Source organism: Corvus brachyrhynchos, unplaced genomic scaffold (assembly GCF_000691975.1).
Source record: "Corvus brachyrhynchos isolate BGI_N302 unplaced genomic scaffold, ASM69197v1 scaffold101, whole genome shotgun sequence".
NCBI lineage: Eukaryota > Metazoa > Chordata > Aves > Passeriformes > Corvidae > Corvus > Corvus brachyrhynchos.
In genome coordinates, this window is record NW_008237239.1 from 22,817,377 (window position 1) to 22,836,976 (window position 19,600).

The window sequence follows — 19,600 nt, forward strand, 5'->3', positions numbered from 1 at the left end:
AGCATGCCAGCTCCAGGGCTGGCTGTGCTGCTTCAGGACGAGAGGGCACAGCCTTAAGCTGCGCTAGGGGAAGTTTAGGTTGGACATTACAAAGAATTTCTACACAAAAAGGGTGATTGGACATTGGAATGGGCTGCCCAGGGAGGTGGTGGAGTCACTGTCCCTGGAGGTGTTTAAGGAAGGACTGGACGTGGCACTCCATGCCATGGTCCGGTTGACATGGTGGTGTTCGGTCATAAGCTGGGAGTCGATGTTGTCAGAGATCTTTTCCAACCTAGATGATTCTATGGTTCTGTGTGCCGCCATGACTCCAGCAGGTAGCCACAGAATACCTGGGGTGTAGACCTGGAGTGTTTTTCCCGGGATCCCCTGCAGCCAGGTTTGCTTCTGTGGGAAGCTGGAGTTAGCTGGCCACACTTGGTTTCCTCCGGAGGGGGAAGTGGGCTGTGGTGTTTTGGGGGAAGAGCTATGCTCACTGCATCGAGCACGTTTCAGCGATGTGTCACTCCCGTGGCTCTCAAGCACACACTGCTTCAGGTGGAGCAGGGAGCCCAGCCACATGCCTGCACTAGGGAAGGCAAGCTCTGCACTTGGAAAGGTCAGTCTTGTGGCAGTCAATTGCTAGATGACCTCCCAGAGAGGTTGCCTCTTCTAAGAGCAAGCACTGCTGGCCGGTGGAAATGCTGCTGGAAGGACAAAGTTGTCTTTCCTTCACACTGGCTGACCTGCACCTGCTAGCTGTTAGGAGCATGTAAGGCTCTAAGCAGTTTTCTTAAGCCCTGGTTCTTTGACTCTGTTCTGATGCCCTTCCACAAAGCAGTTATTTTGTTAGCATGCTAATATACAGAGGTATTACTTTTTTAAGCTGTAAAAAAAGTAAGAGATTGTAAGATCTTATATTTTTTTTCCTCTTTTATCATAGGTTATCAGGTTGTGGAAGCATTGTACTTAATGTCTCTTTCTCCTTTCTGTAAAAGAAGTTGCTTAAAAGAGTTCTGATTTTGTTTAATGGTGCAGAAAGAAATGTCTCTGCAGTAGCAAGTTCCTTGTCTCAGTCAGCTGTGGTCTTCTTCTGTCTTGGGTTGAATATTCTACAGGAACCTGTGTTTACAGCGCAAAAGTGCTGTGAATGACTTAATCTGTATTACTGCTATGTAGATAAGCAATAACCTATATCTATTATATCACATGTTTTAACAGAATTTATGTTCTGACTTTATCTCCTCTTGAATGGTGAAGTCTGTGGGGTGTTACTTGTGTGTAGGTTCCAGTTCCTTGCCTTGTACTGTCTTAGCAATGTTTTTTTTTGTTGCTGTCTTTTTAATCAAAACTTAATATCGACGTTTTAGCTTACTCCCACTCCTTTTTTAGCCTTCTGCAATTTCTTGTAACTCAAGGATTTGCTCGTAAGAGGAGAATTTTCCCCATTCAATTGTATTGTCAGTCTTTCCAGTGAAAACCTTGTTTCTTTATCCTTATGGCTGGAATAACTCACTCAGAGTCATTGGCCATCATTTCATCTGTAGATTTCTTCCTGAAAGTGACATAACACGAAGATTTTTATTTATAGATCTGATGGGGAGCTACAGGAGCTTGTAATACTTGGGTTACTGATTCTGCCGGCTTGTTCTGTATCTGCGCAGCTCCAAAAATAAGTGGTCTCGTTTCCAAATTATTTTCATGCATCTGCTGTTAGAACAACTGTGCGAGTGGGCATACTTGGTTAGCAGCCCCGTGCATGCCAAGGAGCAAACAGGGATTCCTCCTGTACTTCCAGAGGCCATACATCTATCTGAAGGGTGCCCCATATTAATAGGTCAGTGCTGAGACCTCGTTTCTGACCATTCTTCTAAAAACTCCGCTGATAGTTAAGCAGCGTCTTTTCTGCTTCAGTGTGCAGCCTGAGTTGTTTGTAGCTCAGGGTGTACTTTCTTCCAAGGGAAGTTGAATCTGATCAAAATACTTCGAGTTTGCTTATTACAATGACTGCTAGTACTTGTCAGTGGTGGCATAATGCAGGTAACAGAATTGCTCAGAGACAAGACAGGATGAGCGTGTGTGTAAACAATGTGCAAAGCACGACAGAAACTAGGCTAGGATATTAAAGAGACTCAAAAGCTACTTTATTCTGTCTCTGATAAAGACAAATCTAAAGCAGATCTAAAATGCTTCACCCTGGGTCACTTCACTGTCAGGCCTTAGGCTGTGCTGGAGATGTGCACTATCTTTTTTTTTTTTAACATTCATTATGGCTTGTGAAGAGAGCTTTTCAGAGTAACAGAGGCATAGAAAATAGATGGTAACCATGTTCCAGTACATTTTTCTGTGGGAAACAAGAGCCTTCTTTCCCTTATTCACTCTCTCCCTTCCTGCTCTGTTAAGCCTAGTGCAGGTCAAGCAGCATTTTGGCTGCCATTAAGAAGCTGCTCCACTGTGCTGGATCCAGTGTGCAGTGGAGAACAGTCATGTTACAGTCATTGTACATTTCTTTATCTCTAGGACTGCCTGTAATTGTGAGCCCTGGGGCAACTGGCACAGTAGAAGTGTCTCTGATGGCTTATTCTGCTTGCTTGGTACAGGTTATGCCAGTGAAGGTAACCTGTTCAAGCTCTGTCCTGAAGCAGGAGAGGGTGGCTTGCATAGCTCTGCCAGCAAATCTCTCCCAGGATCAGCCTGGCTTTGTTGTTTTCCACATCCTGTCATTGAAATACCAATGCAGCCAACCTTCAATATATGACAGTCCCTGAAGTGTTCGTGCACTGTCTAAAGTGATTTGCAGTGCAGCACATCTGAGCAGACAGTACACAAACCATATCATTTTGGTATCTAAAAGCTCTCCTGGAATGTTAAGTACTCTAATTTTCTTTGACTGCTCTGAGTTATTTCCTCTTATCCTAACAAGAATGCATCTTCAGCCTCAGCAGAACATCATTCTCAATTAATTGTTTGACCTCTTTTTTTTGGGCACTAATTTGATGGCATGATTGTAATGCTTAAGTTAAGTAGGCTCTTGTTTTCAAGAATATGAAAACCTCTATAATGTATCTACATTTGTGAAGTTGAGCTTTGATCATATTTAATTGGAAGGGCCAGTCAGTAATTCTTCTGTTGATGCAGAACACACTTGCAGGAGAGGAGGATTAGGAGTGTAAGGGTGTACTGGGATCTGCAGGCAGCAGTTCAGTCCTTACACTTCTCAGTTTTGGTCTCGCTCATTAAAACTTTGCAAATGAATAGAATTAACATATGTGATTTCTGCTTCTAAAGCTATGAGGTGAAAAATCACACTTCACAAACTGTTTTCTAGCTGCTTCTAGATGACTCAACTGAATGCTGTCCCAAGGAAATCAGGCATTTAGAGTGGGTGCGGTAGGTGAAGTTGGCGTGGAATGTGCAGCATGGTGTGCCATGTTTCTTACAGGGGGAGAAAAGCTGAAGTTACCCTGGACTAAAAGTGTCTTGCACAATGCAGTCTCTTAAGCATATTTCTTAAACTCCTTTGTGTCTAAACTTGTGGGTTTTTATCAATTCATGTCAATAATACAGTGCCACATAGTGACAAAAGCCCCTCTCATTACTAGTAACAGCTTCATCTTTCTGTTGTGGTTGAAAACTGAGTGCCTTCCTGGCCTTGTTGGGTCAGGGGTACCAGTGGCATAGGGAAGGTTGCACATTTGCTGTACTACTGCTGTGCAGGTCCTTTGGATTTCTCAGTATGTTCCCTGGAGCTCTTTGATGTTCTCCCACTTCCCGACAGCCGTATGAGGTGTGTGGGTAATGCCTGCTGAAATGGTGCATTCACGGATGCTTGCATACATTTGGCACTTGTACTTGTCTAGACACACTAATGCTCCTTTTGGCATATTTGACTTCACAGACGAGTTCAGGTCCTCTGGTTCATTTAAACACCAACAATTCCAAATCCTTGGGATGATTGTACAGTGTGGCTCATGCTGTAGAGTTTAACTGCAAAATAGTATGAAACTTAACTTCACTGACTGGCTGCAAGTGTTTTTCTGATAATTTGCTTCTAAGCTACATTATCTACAAGTCACTGAAAGCCTGTCTTGTGTTTTGCTCCTCTGTCTCGTTCCCTCTCTTATTTAGCTTGTTTGTTGTTCTTCCCTTGGGTCACCATTCTTTGTAAATGCAGATTTTGGCTTCTCTCAGTAATTAGGGCATGAGGTCTGACTTCTCTGTTCTGTGAAAATGCAGATGTGCTGTGCATTGAATGGGAAATGAAGGGTTTTTCCCTTTAACTCTCTTCAGGAGTGAGTTCAAATCCTGATGATGTTATCTGGCTTAGGTAGCAGGTTAGTACAGCAAATAGCTGTGTGTTTTGCCAGACAGATACAGGTACACAGGTTGTGAAAAGTAAACTGTGCTATAGGGACCCCCTTGAGAACCACACTTTGCTCAGAAGCCTGGCAGAATTTCAGTGTAGTACCTTTGTCAATTGACTTGCTTTGTAGCACACTGCCCCAGGATATTAAGTATTGCTTAAAAGTACATGCTGTTTATTGAGGCTAATGGAAGTGCTTGTTACCTAATAAGTAAATTCTGAGTTGAGTGTGAAGTGTGAAGAATTGAGGAAAAACAGAGAGGCTCTTTGGAAGGCCTGAGAGCAGGAGTTGAAAGCTTGAGGTGATTTGCATCCCTTAAGGATCACAAACGTGGGGTGGGAAGGGACTGCTGGGGATTGTCAGGTTTAGCCCTCCTTTTCAGTTCAGGCTTCATGGCACTGTCTCCATTTGGGTTTTGAACATCTCCAATCATGGAGACATAAAAACTTCTCAGGGTAACCTGTTCCAGTGCTCCATCGCTCTCAGTTTAAAAAAACAAAAACAACATCATAAAAAAAACCAACTTAAAGCAAACAAACAAAACACCACAAAAAATGCTTAAGTGGCATTTCCTGTACTTCAGTTTGTGTCAGGTGCCTCTTGTCCTTTCAATGTATAACACTGAGTAGACTCTGGTTCAGTTTTTACATGCCCTGCCCCCCACTTTCTACCCCACCAGATATTTTTGGAAGTAGATATTTTTGTGGAGAAAGGCTTCTGTTTGTGAAGCTGGCAGCTATATTTGCTGTAAGGTTGTGTGACACTGGGACAAGAGCAAATACTTGAAATTCTGCAAGAGAGATAGGAACTTCTAGGAATGGATAATAAGTAATTAAATGTTTGCCTTCCTAATCATTTGATTGTGGCTTCAAAACAAATGGCATGCATGTAGTGGTTCCTTGTGATGTCTCAGCTGAGTAAGTCCAGCAATCTACTGAACTTTCTCTGTCAAAAATAGTGTCTTGCTGTGATCTGCAAGCACTTTGCTGCTGGGATTGTGTCTGATTTCCAGAAGTATTTGCTTCTTTTCCTGTTAATAACTGTTCACAAGTGTCAGCCAAGCAATTTTGCAGTGTGTATCAGCCTGAAATTTAGGTGTGGACTGTTCAGTTTGGGGCTGTAAACAACTTGCTCCAAAGGAGAACTGGGAATGAGCGTCATCTTTGTCTCCAGCTCCCAATTACACGGAGAGCCGTGCAGTCATGGGAAGTGACAGTCTTTTACCTCTGGTAGTAGCTTTCTCTTTTCAGCCCTTCCAAAAGGAGATGGTGCTTATTTATTTGTTTTCCTCTTCAAGAAAAATGTCTTTTTCTTAATGAGCAGTGTAGTCACATACAGCAATCCCTGTTTCTTTGATTTGTTTTGACAATTTAAATGTGCTGAAGTAAGTCCTAGCTGAGTAATTCATATATCATTTTAAATCAATGCAAGTATCTTCTTACCAGTAAAAGCGTGCTGGAATCTAACTGAGAATGCTTCAGAAGATGTTCCTGTGGAGCCACTGGAACATGTTCAGGCTTATGTTGCCTTCTTATTGTCAGAGTTCACTGTATGTGTTTGTGCTGATGGAGTCAGCTGCAAGGCTTTTCATTGTGAGGGGCTATTCCAGCTGCCTTGGCCAAGGGCAGCAATTGTATTCCCTCAGGGAAAGCTCTCCTACTCTCCTTGACTCTTAATTTTTCCTCTCTGGAGTTTTCCTTGCCTTCAGCCTTGGTTGTTCAGCTTTCATCAATGTGAAGAGCGTGAAAGGAGAGCAATTTATAAAGTTAACATCATGTGTTTCTTTATGGAAAATCCTTCCTGTGCACACTAGAGTAGACTTGGCAGACACACTTGAATTCAGTTAAGGTTTTTAAATATTTCGGAGATCCAGATCCATATAGTGTGACGTTCAACAAATTAATGTAAATATTTATGTGATAACTGACTCACTAAGGCTGACTCTAGATAGTGGGATGCAAAGCACTCTGCACTGAAGTTTTCATTAGCTGAAGTAGATGTGTTTCTTCTGGACCGATCTGTATTTTATTTAAATAGAACTGACTTAATTTGTCTAACCTTTTGTGACTTGACTTTTTAACTTTTTTTTCTTTTTTTTTAATGGTGAAAATCATGGTAATGGTTATGCAACATCCTCATTCCTATTCTGTGCTTAATTAGTCACAACAGTGAAATTTTCTTTTTTTTCCTACAGAAAAAGATGGCAAAGCCTTTCATCCAACATATGAAGAAAAGCTCAAACTTGTGGCACTGCACAAGCAGGTTCTGCTGGGACCTTACAACCCTGACACTTGCCCTGAAGTTGGATTCTTTGATGTGCTGGGCAATGATAGAAGGTAAAAGGGCAGGTGCTTTTGTTGGTCTTAACTCTGCTTTTCCTGGGTGAAGATAACATCATCCAATTTCTACAAGTATGTGGGTTATCTCCAGTGTGTCTATGCTAGTGGAAAGTGAAAGTGGCCTCTTTAAGTACATCTTAGAAGTGTGAGTCACAGTTCAGTACAGGAATGAACAGAAGATTGTTTGGGATTTTTTTTCAACCATGCTAGAAGCTGCTGTGCTGACAGTCCAGTTTCTCATAGAAGTTTAAGATGCATTAATGTGCAGGCCCCTGTTTCATCCAGACTCCACACCATGGTTACAGCTGGCCAAGCCTTTTGCCAGTGGTAGAAGCATTTGCCATAGCTTGTCCCAACACCAAAGATAATTTCTGAAGTCAGATACCTGATGGATTCAAACTCTGAGTAAATATTTTATGAGACATGGGAAGTCTCAGGTATGTCTCTTGTGTTGCTTGCAGCTCAGGCTGTACTTCTCATGTTCATTGTTGCTCTTTTTAGTGTTCTAGAGTGAAGGCAATGTGCAACACAGCAGTGGCTTCTCTGAGATGGGTCCAGTACACTGCTTTTGCACAAATGGATGCAGTTTTTCTTAGGAAGAACAAGGCTGTTTCTTTCAACTAACTGAAGTGCTGTAATCAATAGTTGTCACTGTGTTTTTTCTTTCAGGAAAATGTATACTTTTTTTTTCCACAAACTGGAGTGGAAGGAGGTTAAAAAAATACTTTAGATTCACTTGTAGCTGGGAAGTTTTTGGACATAGTTCAGCATTCAAAGTAGGGTTGATGGGATGTATGAGATTTCATGTAAGAGCTGAGTTATCTCTCTTTGAAAGAGTGGCTCTTTTGCAGGCAGAAGAGAACATTTTACTGTCTTTGGGAAGAAGCTGTTGGTTCTCTGAAACTGCACATGATAAAATTTGGTTCCCAGTCGCCCAACTTTTTCTTTCTTTGCTGGGCTGTCAGAGCTCACAACTGGGTTGAAAAGAGTTCAGTCTGTTATTTCAGCTGATTTCTCTCTCTCAGGAAGGAATGGGCTGCCCTTGGAAACATGTCAAAGCAAAAAGCTATGACAGAATTTGTCAAGCTCCTGCATAGGTGCTGCCACTTGTTCTCGACATATGTCACTTCCCACAAGATAGAGAAAGAAGAGCAAGAAAAGAAAAGGTAACATTTGGGTGCTTTGATGTTGGTATCTATGAAATGTGTAACTCTTGGCCTGTGGACGGTATCACAGCTTAGGTTGGAGTTGTCTTGGGAAGGGAAATGCTTGAAGTGTAGGTGGCTGTGGTATCATTTGATCTCTTTAAGCCTTATTACTTTGCCAGTAGTGAGCAGTTGTTTAGGAGTTTTAAAAATTTTGCTGATACTGTTATCTGCTTAAGAAGAGCTGCTTCACAAAACGTCTGTGGACTAAATATACAGAGAACATTAAATTGTCAGGTTTTAAATTATATTAAACTTTAAACTCCTAATATGGGTTAGCAGCTTGACAAAGGCTGTCTTATTATTGCTTCCAGATGTGATTATTAAACCATGATACCCACATCATTACTGAACATGTGCTAAAGCTTGGAAGATATGTTTAAAGCTTCCAGGCAGCTTTTTCTGCTGCTCTCTGCTACAGGTAGCACAGTAACAGGTTAGCATGAATATCAAATTGTAACACAGAATCTCCCCTTCTCGTGCTGCTGAGTGCAGTGATGTGGTTTTTTCGTGTGTCCGGTAAGACACTTCTCCAGGCCCGTTTAAGTGTGAGGAGATGATACCAAACAAAAAGCCTCACTGGGCAGGCAAAAGGCAGGTTGCAGCATGTTGAAAAGAACTCATCCTAGGATTGTAGGAATGCTGAAATGGCTTATTGAGTGGATGTTGCAGAAGAGAAGAGGAAGAGCGAAGGCGGCGTGAAGAGGAGGAGCGGGAGCGGTTACAAAAGGAAGAAGAAAAACGGAGGCGAGAAGAAGAGGAAAGACTGAGAAGGGAAGAAGAGGAGAGGAGGAGAATAGAGGAGGAACGACTTCGGATGGAACAGCAGAAGTGAGTAGTGGAAACAAACAACACTTCAAAGAAAATAACTGCCTTGCACTTGAGACAAGGAATATACAGTTCTAATTATATTTCATTGTTCCCATCGCATCCAGATGCTGAAAACACAGATCTGGCTTTGCACACGTGATATTTAGGAGAATAGTAAAGCTGTTCCACATCAGTCAGCAACTATTTTCCACAATAAAAATGTCTTTGCAGGGGGTGTCTCTGAAGTAGATCCTGTGCTTGCTATGTAGTGGTTTTGAGAAGGGAGCAAATAATTAAACCTCAAGTTTTACTGCTTGTTTAACATGGTGAGAGCCAGAGGAGTGTAAGAGACAGACATAAATTAACATATACAGTAGAAGGTGTTGCACAGTGCTAAGTAGCAAGAAGTGTGGTACGCCTTGAAGTTGAGGGGGTTTTTTACATGAATGGGAGTTGTGTATTAAGAGGGCATAGCAGGTTACAGAGATAAAAGAGTTTAGACAGAAAAGGAATGTGGATACCAAGTATATCTAAACTGGTCACAGTTTGCTGAAGAGCAGTAAATCTTGCTCCTTGGTATATTAGACCAGTCTAATACTGATGCTTTAGAACATAATTTTTGGGGATGGAAGAAGAGTGGGAAGGAAAGAATTTTTCTTGCAATTGTGTGATACTTCTTCCTTCCTCTGAAACATTGATAGCTGGTCACTGAAGAATGTAACGTGAGACAGGCCCTGGATCTGTCTAGTCATTTTACCATAGAGTTTCTCTTAGTTCTTTGGAGAGAGGAGAAAAACAGCCTGTGCATATGTAACCCATGTGTTCCTCTTAAAGTTTCAGCAGTTGAGTTTGCTGGAGATGCAGATGCCTCATATGGCAGCATTTTTTTTGTTGTTCCTGAATTAGGCCACTGTCAGTCATGTTTTTCATACTTGTTTGCATACTGACCAGGGAAACGAAGATAGTAATGTGATGTGTTTTTCTTAGATTCACCAAAAAGCATTGGTGTGCTGTGCCACAGCAGGTTTGTTCTTACCAATATTTTTAGCAGGTCTGCTGGAAGAGTGGTTTCTGGAAAAAGCATATGTAGATTTTTTTCCTTTGCTTGTTTGAGAAATTCAGTCATGTGGGTTTTTTATAGCACTACCTCTTTATCAGACTACAGATTGAGAATTATGTAAGAGCTCTTGTTGTTTTAACATTTGATGTTTCCAAACATCAAATGGAAAATGTTGCTCCCTTCTTTAGGTTCTCAGCGTATTTTTAGGCAGAACTCACATTTGCATTAGCTGTGGGTTCTGGTCCGTTACATACGTAGGTTGATTTCACCTGGGTTTTGCAGGAATGGAATGAAATGCTTGAAGTGGCCCCAAAGCAGTGAAGTGCAGGGATTTCCCCAGTGCCCTGAGCTGTTGGTAACGCCGGGCTGTGCTTCCCCCGCAGGCAGCAGATCATGGCAGCGCTGAACTCGCAGACGGCCGTGCAGTTCCAGCAGTACGCGGCCCAGCAGTATCCCGGCAACTACGAGCAGCAGCAGATCCTCATCCGGCAGCTCCAGGAGCAGCACTACCAGCAGTACATGCAGCAGCTCTACCAGGTCCAGCTGGCACAGCAGCAGGTATGGTCACTGGGATGCGTTAACTTGTCTGCTGTTATCGCCTTGAAAAGATAATTGCCACAAGGAGAGCTACTGTCATAGTGACTAGTGCTGCTTCAGATTCAAACACTAAAGCCCCTTTATTTGTTTCATCTTTTGGAGTAGTTTTCTGAAGCAGCTGTTAATTAAGAAAATTCTGAGCAATCTTTGCTAATGACTTGGTGCAATGTTATTGTTGGAGACCAAATGTGAAGTGCTCTGCTGCAGCACTGGTGATGTGTGTGTGTAATTTAATGACGTACCAGTGCATGTGAGCATGAACAAACCTCTTCAGGTGACTCTTCCTGGAGGTCTGTGCGCAGCAGCAGGCTGTGGTCAGCCCTGTGTTCCTAGCTCAGCGTGCATGCACATCACTGTAGCAGCACTGCTGGAGATTGCTCCTCCCTGCCAGCCTGAGCACTGCTGACTTCTCTCTCCTTTTGCACCTGTTGTCTGACCTGATGAAGTTGCTTGCCTGCGATAAGCTGGTTGTGGTTTGAGTGGGAGACAGACTGTGGCTGCCAGCCTGAGGTTTGTCCTTGAGCTAAAGACCTAAACTTCAGTAACTAATTTCCTGTTATGTCATTTGTATTGTGTTGAGGCTGATGCCCTCAGCAAAGAAATGTCCTAAAAGGGGAGCCATGTGAACCTCATGAAGTTCAACAAGGCCCCTGCACTGGGTCAGGTCTGGGCACTCCCCAGTATTGGTACAGACTTGGGGTTGAATGGGTTGAGAGCAGAGCTGGGCTGGTGGATGAAACACTGGATATGAGCTGGCAGTGGACTTCTGCAGCCCAGGAAGTCAATCATGTCCTGGGATGCAGGAAAACAAGTGTGGCCAGAAGGCAGAGGGATAGAGGTGATGCTCTGCTCTGCTCTGCTCTCATGACACCCTGCCTGGAGTGCTGCATCCAGCTCTGGGGTCTCCAACACAAGAAGAGCATGGACCTGTTGGAGCAGGTCCAGAGGAGGCCACAAAGATGCTCACAGGGCCAGAGCACCTCTCCTATGAAGACAATATGAGAGAGCTGGGCTTGTTCAGGCTGGAAAAGAAGCTCTGGGGAAACCTCACTACAGCCTTTCGGTACCTAGAGGAGGTTTATAAGAAACATGAAGAAAGACCTTTTTACCAGGGCCTGTAGTGACAGGATGAGGGGCAAAGGTTTTAATCTGAGAGCGTGTAGGTCTAGATTGAACATAAGGAGGACTTTTTTTTTTTACAGTGAGGGTGGTCAGACACTGGCACAGGTTGCCCAGAGAAGCTGTGGAAGTCCCATCCCAGGAAGTGTTCATGTACAGATTTGATGGAGCTTTGAGCAACCTGGTCTAGTGGAAGGTGTCTGTTCCCATGGCAGGGGTGTGGAACTAGATGATTTTTATAGCTCCCTTCCAAGCCAAACCATGATTGGATGGAGCTGAAGTGGTGTAAGAAAGGCAGAGACTTCCTGCCCTGTTATAGTTTCTTTGGACTTCCCTCATGTAGCTTCCCTAACACTTCCAAGGAATACTTCATTTGGATGCCTGTGACTCAGCTGCATTGGGATCTGTTAGTGCAGTCAGAAAGTGCTGTTCTGCTTACAGATCAGCTTCTGATGCAATTAATTTTGGAAAGGCTGTGTGCAATAGTTTTGTAGAAAAGTTCACACCACATGACTCTCTCGGTGCACAAAACTGCTGTAGTAGAAAGTGAAATCTGGACAGCATCTCTGCAATTGCTTAAATTTGAAATCTGATGTTTTTCTATATTGTCTTCATATTCCTGCAGGATACCTATATTGCACTTGTTCATCAAAATCTTGTGATTGCTAGGTTATCCTTTAAAGAGTGGTGCTTTTATCTTTTCCCTGTCCCAAAAAAAAGCCTTTGTTGTCTCTCTGGACTGATAACGAGGGACAGGGAAGTTGCTCTTCTCAGAGAGTTCTCTGTTTAACTCATAAATTGACAAGTAGCTAGTAGACTTTCAATCCTCAGCTCTCTTTAGACCTGGATGAGCTCAGGCTGGGTGGAACCCTTCCAGCCAGCAAAAAAAAATTCCAGCAAACAAGCCACACTTCCAACTTTGAAAGAAATGTTATAGGAATGAAAAACTTCCATAGTTAAGTGCAAGAGTATTGTGTGTACCCTAATTAATTTGAAAATTGAATTTTTTTGTTCAGGTTATATCCACGAGCCTAGAAGCAAGTGACTTCACATCCCTTGGTAGTACTGAGTAGATGCAACTGGTTACTGTGTGCTGCTTCTGGTCTTTTGGGTCAAGCCCTCTTCTGGGGTGAAGGGAGAGGTTTTCTCTTTAAATTGTCTTTATACCTTCTGCTGGAAGGTGTAAAACTGGCATCTTGTGAGGGTTTGGTTGTACTTGACTTAAATTCCTGTCGTTTTAGGCAGCCTTACAGAAGCAGCAGGATGCAGTGGTGGCAGCGACAGGGACACCCCTGACTACTGCATCGAAGGTGAACAGCCCTGCCCCAGGGGACACCCCATCCATTAATGGGCAGGCCAGTGCACATGCAGACAGCCCTGAAAAAGAGTTGGATCCAGAGGCTTTGGAAGAAGCACTGGAGAATGGACCAAAAGGTGGGACTAGCTGAATTTCTTTATTAAAAATAAATAGCAAAAGCCTTTCTTAGGGTTCAGGTGTCTTAAGTGGGGTTACAGTGGTTCTTTGTTTGGCTTCATTTGCCTGTGGAAAAGCTAGATTTGATTCCTGGGGCTGCTGTCTCTCATGGGAGAATAATACTGCAAAGGCAAAGCTCAGCTTTGGGAGGGGAGGGAGCAAGTTGATGGGATCCAGAGCCTCCTTTCACTCTAGACTTGAAGGAAAGGAGCATAAAAGTTCTAGCACAAAGCTGTTCTGGGCAGAAGTATGCTCAGTTTTATTTGAACTGGGGTCAAAACTGTTTAAAGTTCCTTCTAAGTGAGGGGTTCTGTGCAATACAGACCTGTCACCTGTAGCTGTACATTTGCCTTCTGAGGCTTTTCTGCATAAGCACTGTTGGTTTAAATGTGGTGGATGGGTGAACTGGTAGCATTTAGTAGTGTTACAACTAAATTTGCACTGTTTAATACATTTTTTCAGAGTTGAGACTTGCAAAATTAATTGGAAGCAACTTTAATGCTTGGGGCCCTCCAGTGCTCCTAAGGCACATTTAAGTATGCAGCATAAATATCTAAAACAAAACCTAACTGGAGTATTTCCTCCCCTCTCTCCAGACTCTGTCCCAGTGATCGCTGCCCCGTCCATGTGGACACGACCCCAGATAAAAGACTTCAAGGAAAAAATCCGTCAGGATGCAGACTCTGTGATCACCGTGGGCCGAGGAGAAGTGGTTACAGTCAGAGTACCAACTCATGAAGAGGGGTCTTACCTCTTTTGGGAGTTTGCTACAGACAATTATGACATTGGTTTTGGGGTGTATTTTGAATGGACAGACTCCCCTAATACTGCAGTCAGTGTGCATGTCAGCGAGTCCAGTGATGATGAGGAGGAAGAGGAAGGTAAGCACGCTAATGTGTATAAACTGTCAGAGTTTGCTGTGAGGGAAGTCCCCATGGATGGTCTTGTGTGTAATCTCCCACTTTCCCTGGCTTCCCTCTGGCTGGAGTCATGTTTTTAAAGCAGCTGAGGCTGGGGAAATCCTTTTCCTAGGTTAACTATTCAGTAAACTAAACTGAAACCTGTGCTATAGTAGAGCACAGCAGATCTGCGCTCTGAAACCTTGGGAAAAATCCCATCCTGCTGTTCAAGAGATGTTTCTAGCCAGGAAGTTTCCTCGAGGCTGCGGCAAAACAGCTTCCGAGAGCAAGTCCTCATGGTGGCTGAGACACAGGTCACAGCCTTTGCCTGTGGGGAAGTCCAGCATACCACCACAAAAATGTTTTGAAATGAGCATGTGATTTGCTTGGAAGGAGCTGCCCTGACTTAGGAAGCAGTGGCTTTCTGGGTATCAATACCAATAATCTGTGGTAATCAGTGGAGGGTGGTTGTCTTATTGAAAACTGGAGTTTGGCATCTCTACAAACTGACCTGGCTGTGCTGGGGAGACGGGTGTGGTGAGTTTCAATATCAAACTGTAAAAATCATGATAAAGTGAGCATGTTTGGTGATCTTCCTGCTTCTGAATGCTTCAGCCCCAGCCTTGGTAGGAATCCCTGCGGCTCCTCTCATTCCTAAACTAACAAAGAGGGCCTTGTCCACTAGAGGTTAGTCTGACTTTCTCTTGTAAAGCATCCACCCATGTTCACTGACACCCTTTTTTTTTCCCTTGCAGAAAATACTAGCAGTGAAGAAAAAGCCAAAAAGAATGCCAACAAGCCTCAGCTAGATGAAATAGTGCCTGTGTACAGACGAGACTGTCACGAAGAAGTGTATGCTGGCAGCCACCAGTACCCAGGGAGAGGAGTTTATCTTCTTAAATTTGACAACTCCTACTCTCTATGGAGGTCAAAAACAGTTTACTACAGAGTTTATTATACTAGATAAAGGTGTGGCTGTGTCTGAGGCTGGGCTGTGCAGAAGATGTCATTTTATTTGGAATTTTCTTCAAGCATAATGGATCTTTTTGAGTCTGTGTTTTATCCTGTCTGTATCTGTATGATTTGTGTGAACTTCTAACAAGTAGACACTGGGATCTTCCTGCTCCATGACACTAATGCATATTGCATTGGGCTTAACACAGGATCTCCCTAACCTTTTTGGGGATTGGAGTCGTTGGCTCCAGTGCTGAGGTCACATCAGTTGCGCTTGTTAAAGCCTCATGAAAAAGGGGGAGGGAGTTGCTGGCTCACTGGCTGAGTGATCTGATGTTTCCAGGTCTGGATGCCTTGACTAACTTGTTAATGGTTAATTTAAAGGTCCCATCAGTAACTGGTAGATTTGGATGCAGTTTGCTGTGTAGCAAGTTTCTCTTAACTGTAATTGAATGTCAGATTTTTTACACCATTAAAACTTGAAACTTTTAAGTTTATGCAGTTTAGAAACAAGTTGTCTCACTTCTGTCCTCATCAAAGAAGAAACATTCAGTTCCTTAAACCAGTGTAGTGTCTCAGACAAGGGTGAACAACGTCCTGAAAGTACAGCAAATAACCTCTTCCCAAGGTGTAAGCTGAATGATGTTTAAAAGTACTATTAACAAGAAGAACCTTAATCTCTCCCCACTGCTAGCCCTAGAATAAAAAAAGTCATTTTTTGATGCAATTGACTTTGAACAGGACACAAACTACTCCTGAATTTAATGGGGTAGACAAAAAGAAAAAAGGCTACAAACTTGAAACCAGTTTTCTGCACAATGTTCTGATTTGGTTTTGTAAGACCTGAATACGCATGTTGTGCATCTGGAGAGCAGTCAGTCACTTTTGATAGAGTATAGGAGTTAATGTTGCACTAATGATGGAAATCACTGCCACTCCATTTTAGTCTGAACTGGTGATAGTGGGGTGCAAACTTTCTGCTTTAATTTGTAACTGTGGGCAGAAAGGCCAGGTGCACATACAGATACTTAACGTAGCTTTAATGTCAATTTCATATGGTTTGGTTGGGGCATTTTGTGTTTTGTATAGTGCAAAAAACCCACAGGTGGCTACTTGGCTTGAGGCTGCAGTAAGAATCCGCTCCCCCTGGAGCCCAGGGGGGACATGTTGCAATAATGACTTGTGCAAGTGCTCTCTGCATGGGTGATGCACCTTGTTACTGAAAGGAAATGGTTGCTTTGGGTCTCAGACCAGCGCTTGCAGTCAGACTTCCATTGATCAGCTGCAGCATGGGCAGTTCCATGGCTAATGATGTTGAGTTGGCGGGGTTTGTTTGAATGGTCAGTTTGTACATACATGATACTTTACTTTTCTCATACCAACCATGGAGATACTTCTCCTAGAGTGCTTAACTTGTCATCTTGCTTTTTGGGTCAGCAACACCGTACCAGCTTACAGCTAGTTAGTGCTGCTTTATCCAAAAACACTGTACAATGTTCTGCTCTTGTGTACATACAGTATATAAACCATGAATTTAGAAAGTACCTTGCTTTTAAAGAAAACTGTATTTAATGTAAAAAAAAGCAAAAAAAAAACCAACAAAAAAAAAACCCTTTTAAAAAGGAAGGCACTAATATATTTCTTCTGGTCTTCAAATTACTTTTTTTTTTTGTCCATACAAAAATGTTACAACTTTTTCCTCTAAGAGTATCTGTTCTTGGGAGCGGTGTTTGTCGCTTTAAATGGCAGCACTTACTGTCATGTGTTGGATGTTAGAACTTCTACGTTTTCAGACTTTTTTTTTTATTGCCTCTGGCTGTTGATAGTACAGTACAAGTGCGATTTCAAGATACCTTGAGATAGTATTTAATCCTAATTAAAACACATTTATCTGTAATGCTGTTGGCTTTTTCTTAATTTGCAAACCTTGGCATTGCTGTGTACGGCTCTTGAGCTAAGATAAGCTTGTCATCCTCTCTCCCATATTCAGAGGTTCAGCACTGTGCTCACACTGTGGTCAAAGGCACTGCCCAGGAATGTCAGTGGCTCGCTGGATGGGGCCACCTGTCCATACTGGAAGAGCCCAGCTTAAACTGCATCATCTCTGGGTTTTGAGTGGGTAGCAGAAGGGGTTGGATGTGGGCAGCTGAAACCTGTAAGCTCTCTCCTCCAACAGAGTCCTGAAATCCCTCACCCAGAGGGCAAGAGACAGGACCATGCATGGTTTAGACTGAACAAAAAGAAAAGCAAGGACCTAGAGGCAAAAGGCAAGTTATGCTGAGGTCTGTGTCAGCCAGAATCTCCTTTTGCTGCTTACCTGCTGCTGGTAAGTAGCTTGTCGTGGAGCTGAGGCCAGGATGTGCACTAGTTTGGTCCTAGAGTTCACCTGGGGAGCAGAATTCTCTTCAGAGAGAACAAAGCAAGTGCTGTGCTACTTGCATGAGAAGCAAGATGCTGAGTTGTTGGATGTACCGTAGTCTGGGTCTGCTACAAGCTAGTTTCACATTAAGTGTTCAAGTGCATTGAAAGCCAAAGCAATTACAGCAGCAAGCGTGCCCCAGCTGAGCTCTTTTACCTGTCTCATGCATGTATAAATTCCCCTTTCCCCAATTAAAAGGGAAGCACTGTGCTCCTCACAGCTCTCTTTAGCCAGCTCCCTTCCACCAGAGAATTCCTATAAACACTGTGAACAGAGTCACTGGCAGTGACTCCAGGTGCTACAGCAGCAACAGCTTGACAAAGCTCAGTTCTGAATACACTGGTCCTTTGAGAAAAGCTAAATAATCCCAGGGAAAAGCCATTGTTAGAACAGGTTCTTCCAGGCACTTTCGTGGGAGACAACGAGCATGGTCTTCCTTGCCTCTGCTGTCCCAGAAGGATAAGCAGTGCACTCAAAACAACTTGCTAATTTAAGCCACTTGTCTGCTCTGTGAAATTATCCTTTGCCTATCCTCTTTGCTGTCCTTCCCACCGCTTGGCTTTTGGCACTTTCTGCCTTGTGCTTTGCTTTGTCAGTCACAGATGAGACGCTGTGATTCAGAGCAGCTGGGTGCAGCATTGAGGTATGGCAGGGACATCAGACTCGGGGCTCTGCTCTAGAAGGAGCCCTCAGGGGCAGGGCAGCCGTTCAAGCTCCTCCTATTTGTGCGTTGCTTCAGGAGGTGTAAGAGGAGGCTGCACAGACCTGTTGAAGTACAAAGAAGTGAAGTATCCCCCCAAGTGCCAGCCATGCTCCAGACTGACAGCTCAGGACAGTTGTTATCCTTTTTAATCCAAAATATGAAGGCTTGAAGCTCTCTTCTCTCGAGTACCTCATCCTGCAATCCGCATCCCTTTCTTTCCACCCCCCACTACAGTCCCAGCACAAGGACTACCGGGGAAGTTGGAAAAAGCCCACTCTAATCCCTCCCATCCCATTGGACTCATGTTCCTGGAGGGTTTGAGCTCTGTCACTCCTGCCTCTTCCTTGATTTCCTCTGCCACCTTAGGCTGCCCCAGCCCCCCACTGCGGCGTCTGGGCCGGCACCTTCCGTACAGGTGCCACTGCCCAGAGGTGCCAGCTGGAGCAGGAGCCCGGTGAACACACATGTGCCCCAGGATTCCTGGAAATTACAGTTTCTCTCATGCAAGCTGCTGCTCCCCTGCTATTTCTGCTCTGATCTCCCCCATTCCGCCTCCCCACCCAAACAGTTCAGTCCCTAAGCCCAGCTCCCGCTGTTGGTTCATTTGCAGACCCAGCTCAGCAGCAGGAGCTTCCAGCTTTCACAGCCAGCCTGTCTGTGCCTTTGCTCCTGCTCGCTGCAGACAGGCAGAGTACAAAGGGACAAATTTTAGGGCTGGATCATTGCTTTATTTGCCACACAGGTGTGTAAGTCCCTGTGGTAACGTTGGTCCCGTGCTCTGTGACAGCAGCATACCGGCCTGGAGCTCTGGTGTGCTCAGCTCGCACCCAGAGCCCAGTTCAGAGGGCAGGTTACAAATGCCAACCACCTGCTTTTGGGTCCATTGCTTTAAAAAATAAAACTTCTAAACTCACACCCCAGCTACACCCACCACCATGTACTGGAAGATTAAGCAAAGCATGAAATGCCAACCCAAATCTTTCCCCAAATACGTTCATCTGAGATCTGCCACTTGGACATCAGAAGTTTTATTGAAACATCAGACTGCCTTAAAGAAATATATTGAACTACTTGGACTAGTAAAGATATAGATATGGGCATGCAATATAGATATTGCATCTGCAAAGTTATCATCTGTTATCCTAAAAATAAGAAACTTGCAAGGAATGAGGAAAAACAAGGCAACACTGGTTCTCTATAATAAATTCTTCTCCTGGCCCCTGTTATTTTCATGTTGTACCTTCTCCATCATGAAGCTGGTGAGAAACCTGCTCCTTTTAATCAGGGAGCTCAACACTGGCATGCAGTCAGATTTGGAGGAATAATTTCTTATTTCAGCCTCCACTTTAGTGTTTTCCTCTGTGTTGGACTTCAGGTTTCCTACATGTTTGTTTTCAGGAAGCAGCTGCTGGGTGATGGCCACTGCTCTCACCTGACCTGGCAGCTGGTCCGTGCTGTGCCCAGGAGGAGGTTTGATGTTATCCCTTACTGTGCCTTTGAGCAAAAATTCCCCTTGGCTGTGCTCCCCTGATGGAGGAGCAGGTCTGAGTGGAAAAAGCCGATTCCCTTGGCCCGGACAGGTCACCACTCCCTTTCCCCAGGGATGTCTGAGCCGCTGTGCCCCCCCTCCAGGCCTGCTTGCAGCTCCTTTCCTGCTGTGCCTGCTTCCCCAGGCACA

At 43.9% G+C, this 19,600-nt stretch overlaps 1 protein-coding gene across 1 annotated transcript in view; it reads left to right on the forward strand.

Annotated features, from left to right (window-relative positions):
* Positions 1-16,697, forward strand: part of ACBD3 (acyl-CoA binding domain containing 3) — a 39,564-nt gene extending 22,867 nt beyond the window's left edge. Inside the window, exons 2-9 of the mRNA XM_017729612.1 lie at positions 3-34; positions 6,534-6,679; positions 7,708-7,848; positions 8,560-8,718; positions 10,141-10,315; positions 12,715-12,907; positions 13,544-13,828; positions 14,602-16,697. Coding sequence (XP_017585101.1) covers positions 3-34; positions 6,534-6,679; positions 7,708-7,848; positions 8,560-8,718; positions 10,141-10,315; positions 12,715-12,907; positions 13,544-13,828; positions 14,602-14,813 — 1,343 coding nt within the window. The 3' untranslated portion in view covers positions 14,814-16,697. The remainder of the gene's footprint in view (positions 1-2; positions 35-6,533; positions 6,680-7,707; positions 7,849-8,559; positions 8,719-10,140; positions 10,316-12,714; positions 12,908-13,543; positions 13,829-14,601) is intronic.
* Positions 16,698-19,600: the final 2,903 nt, after the last annotated feature.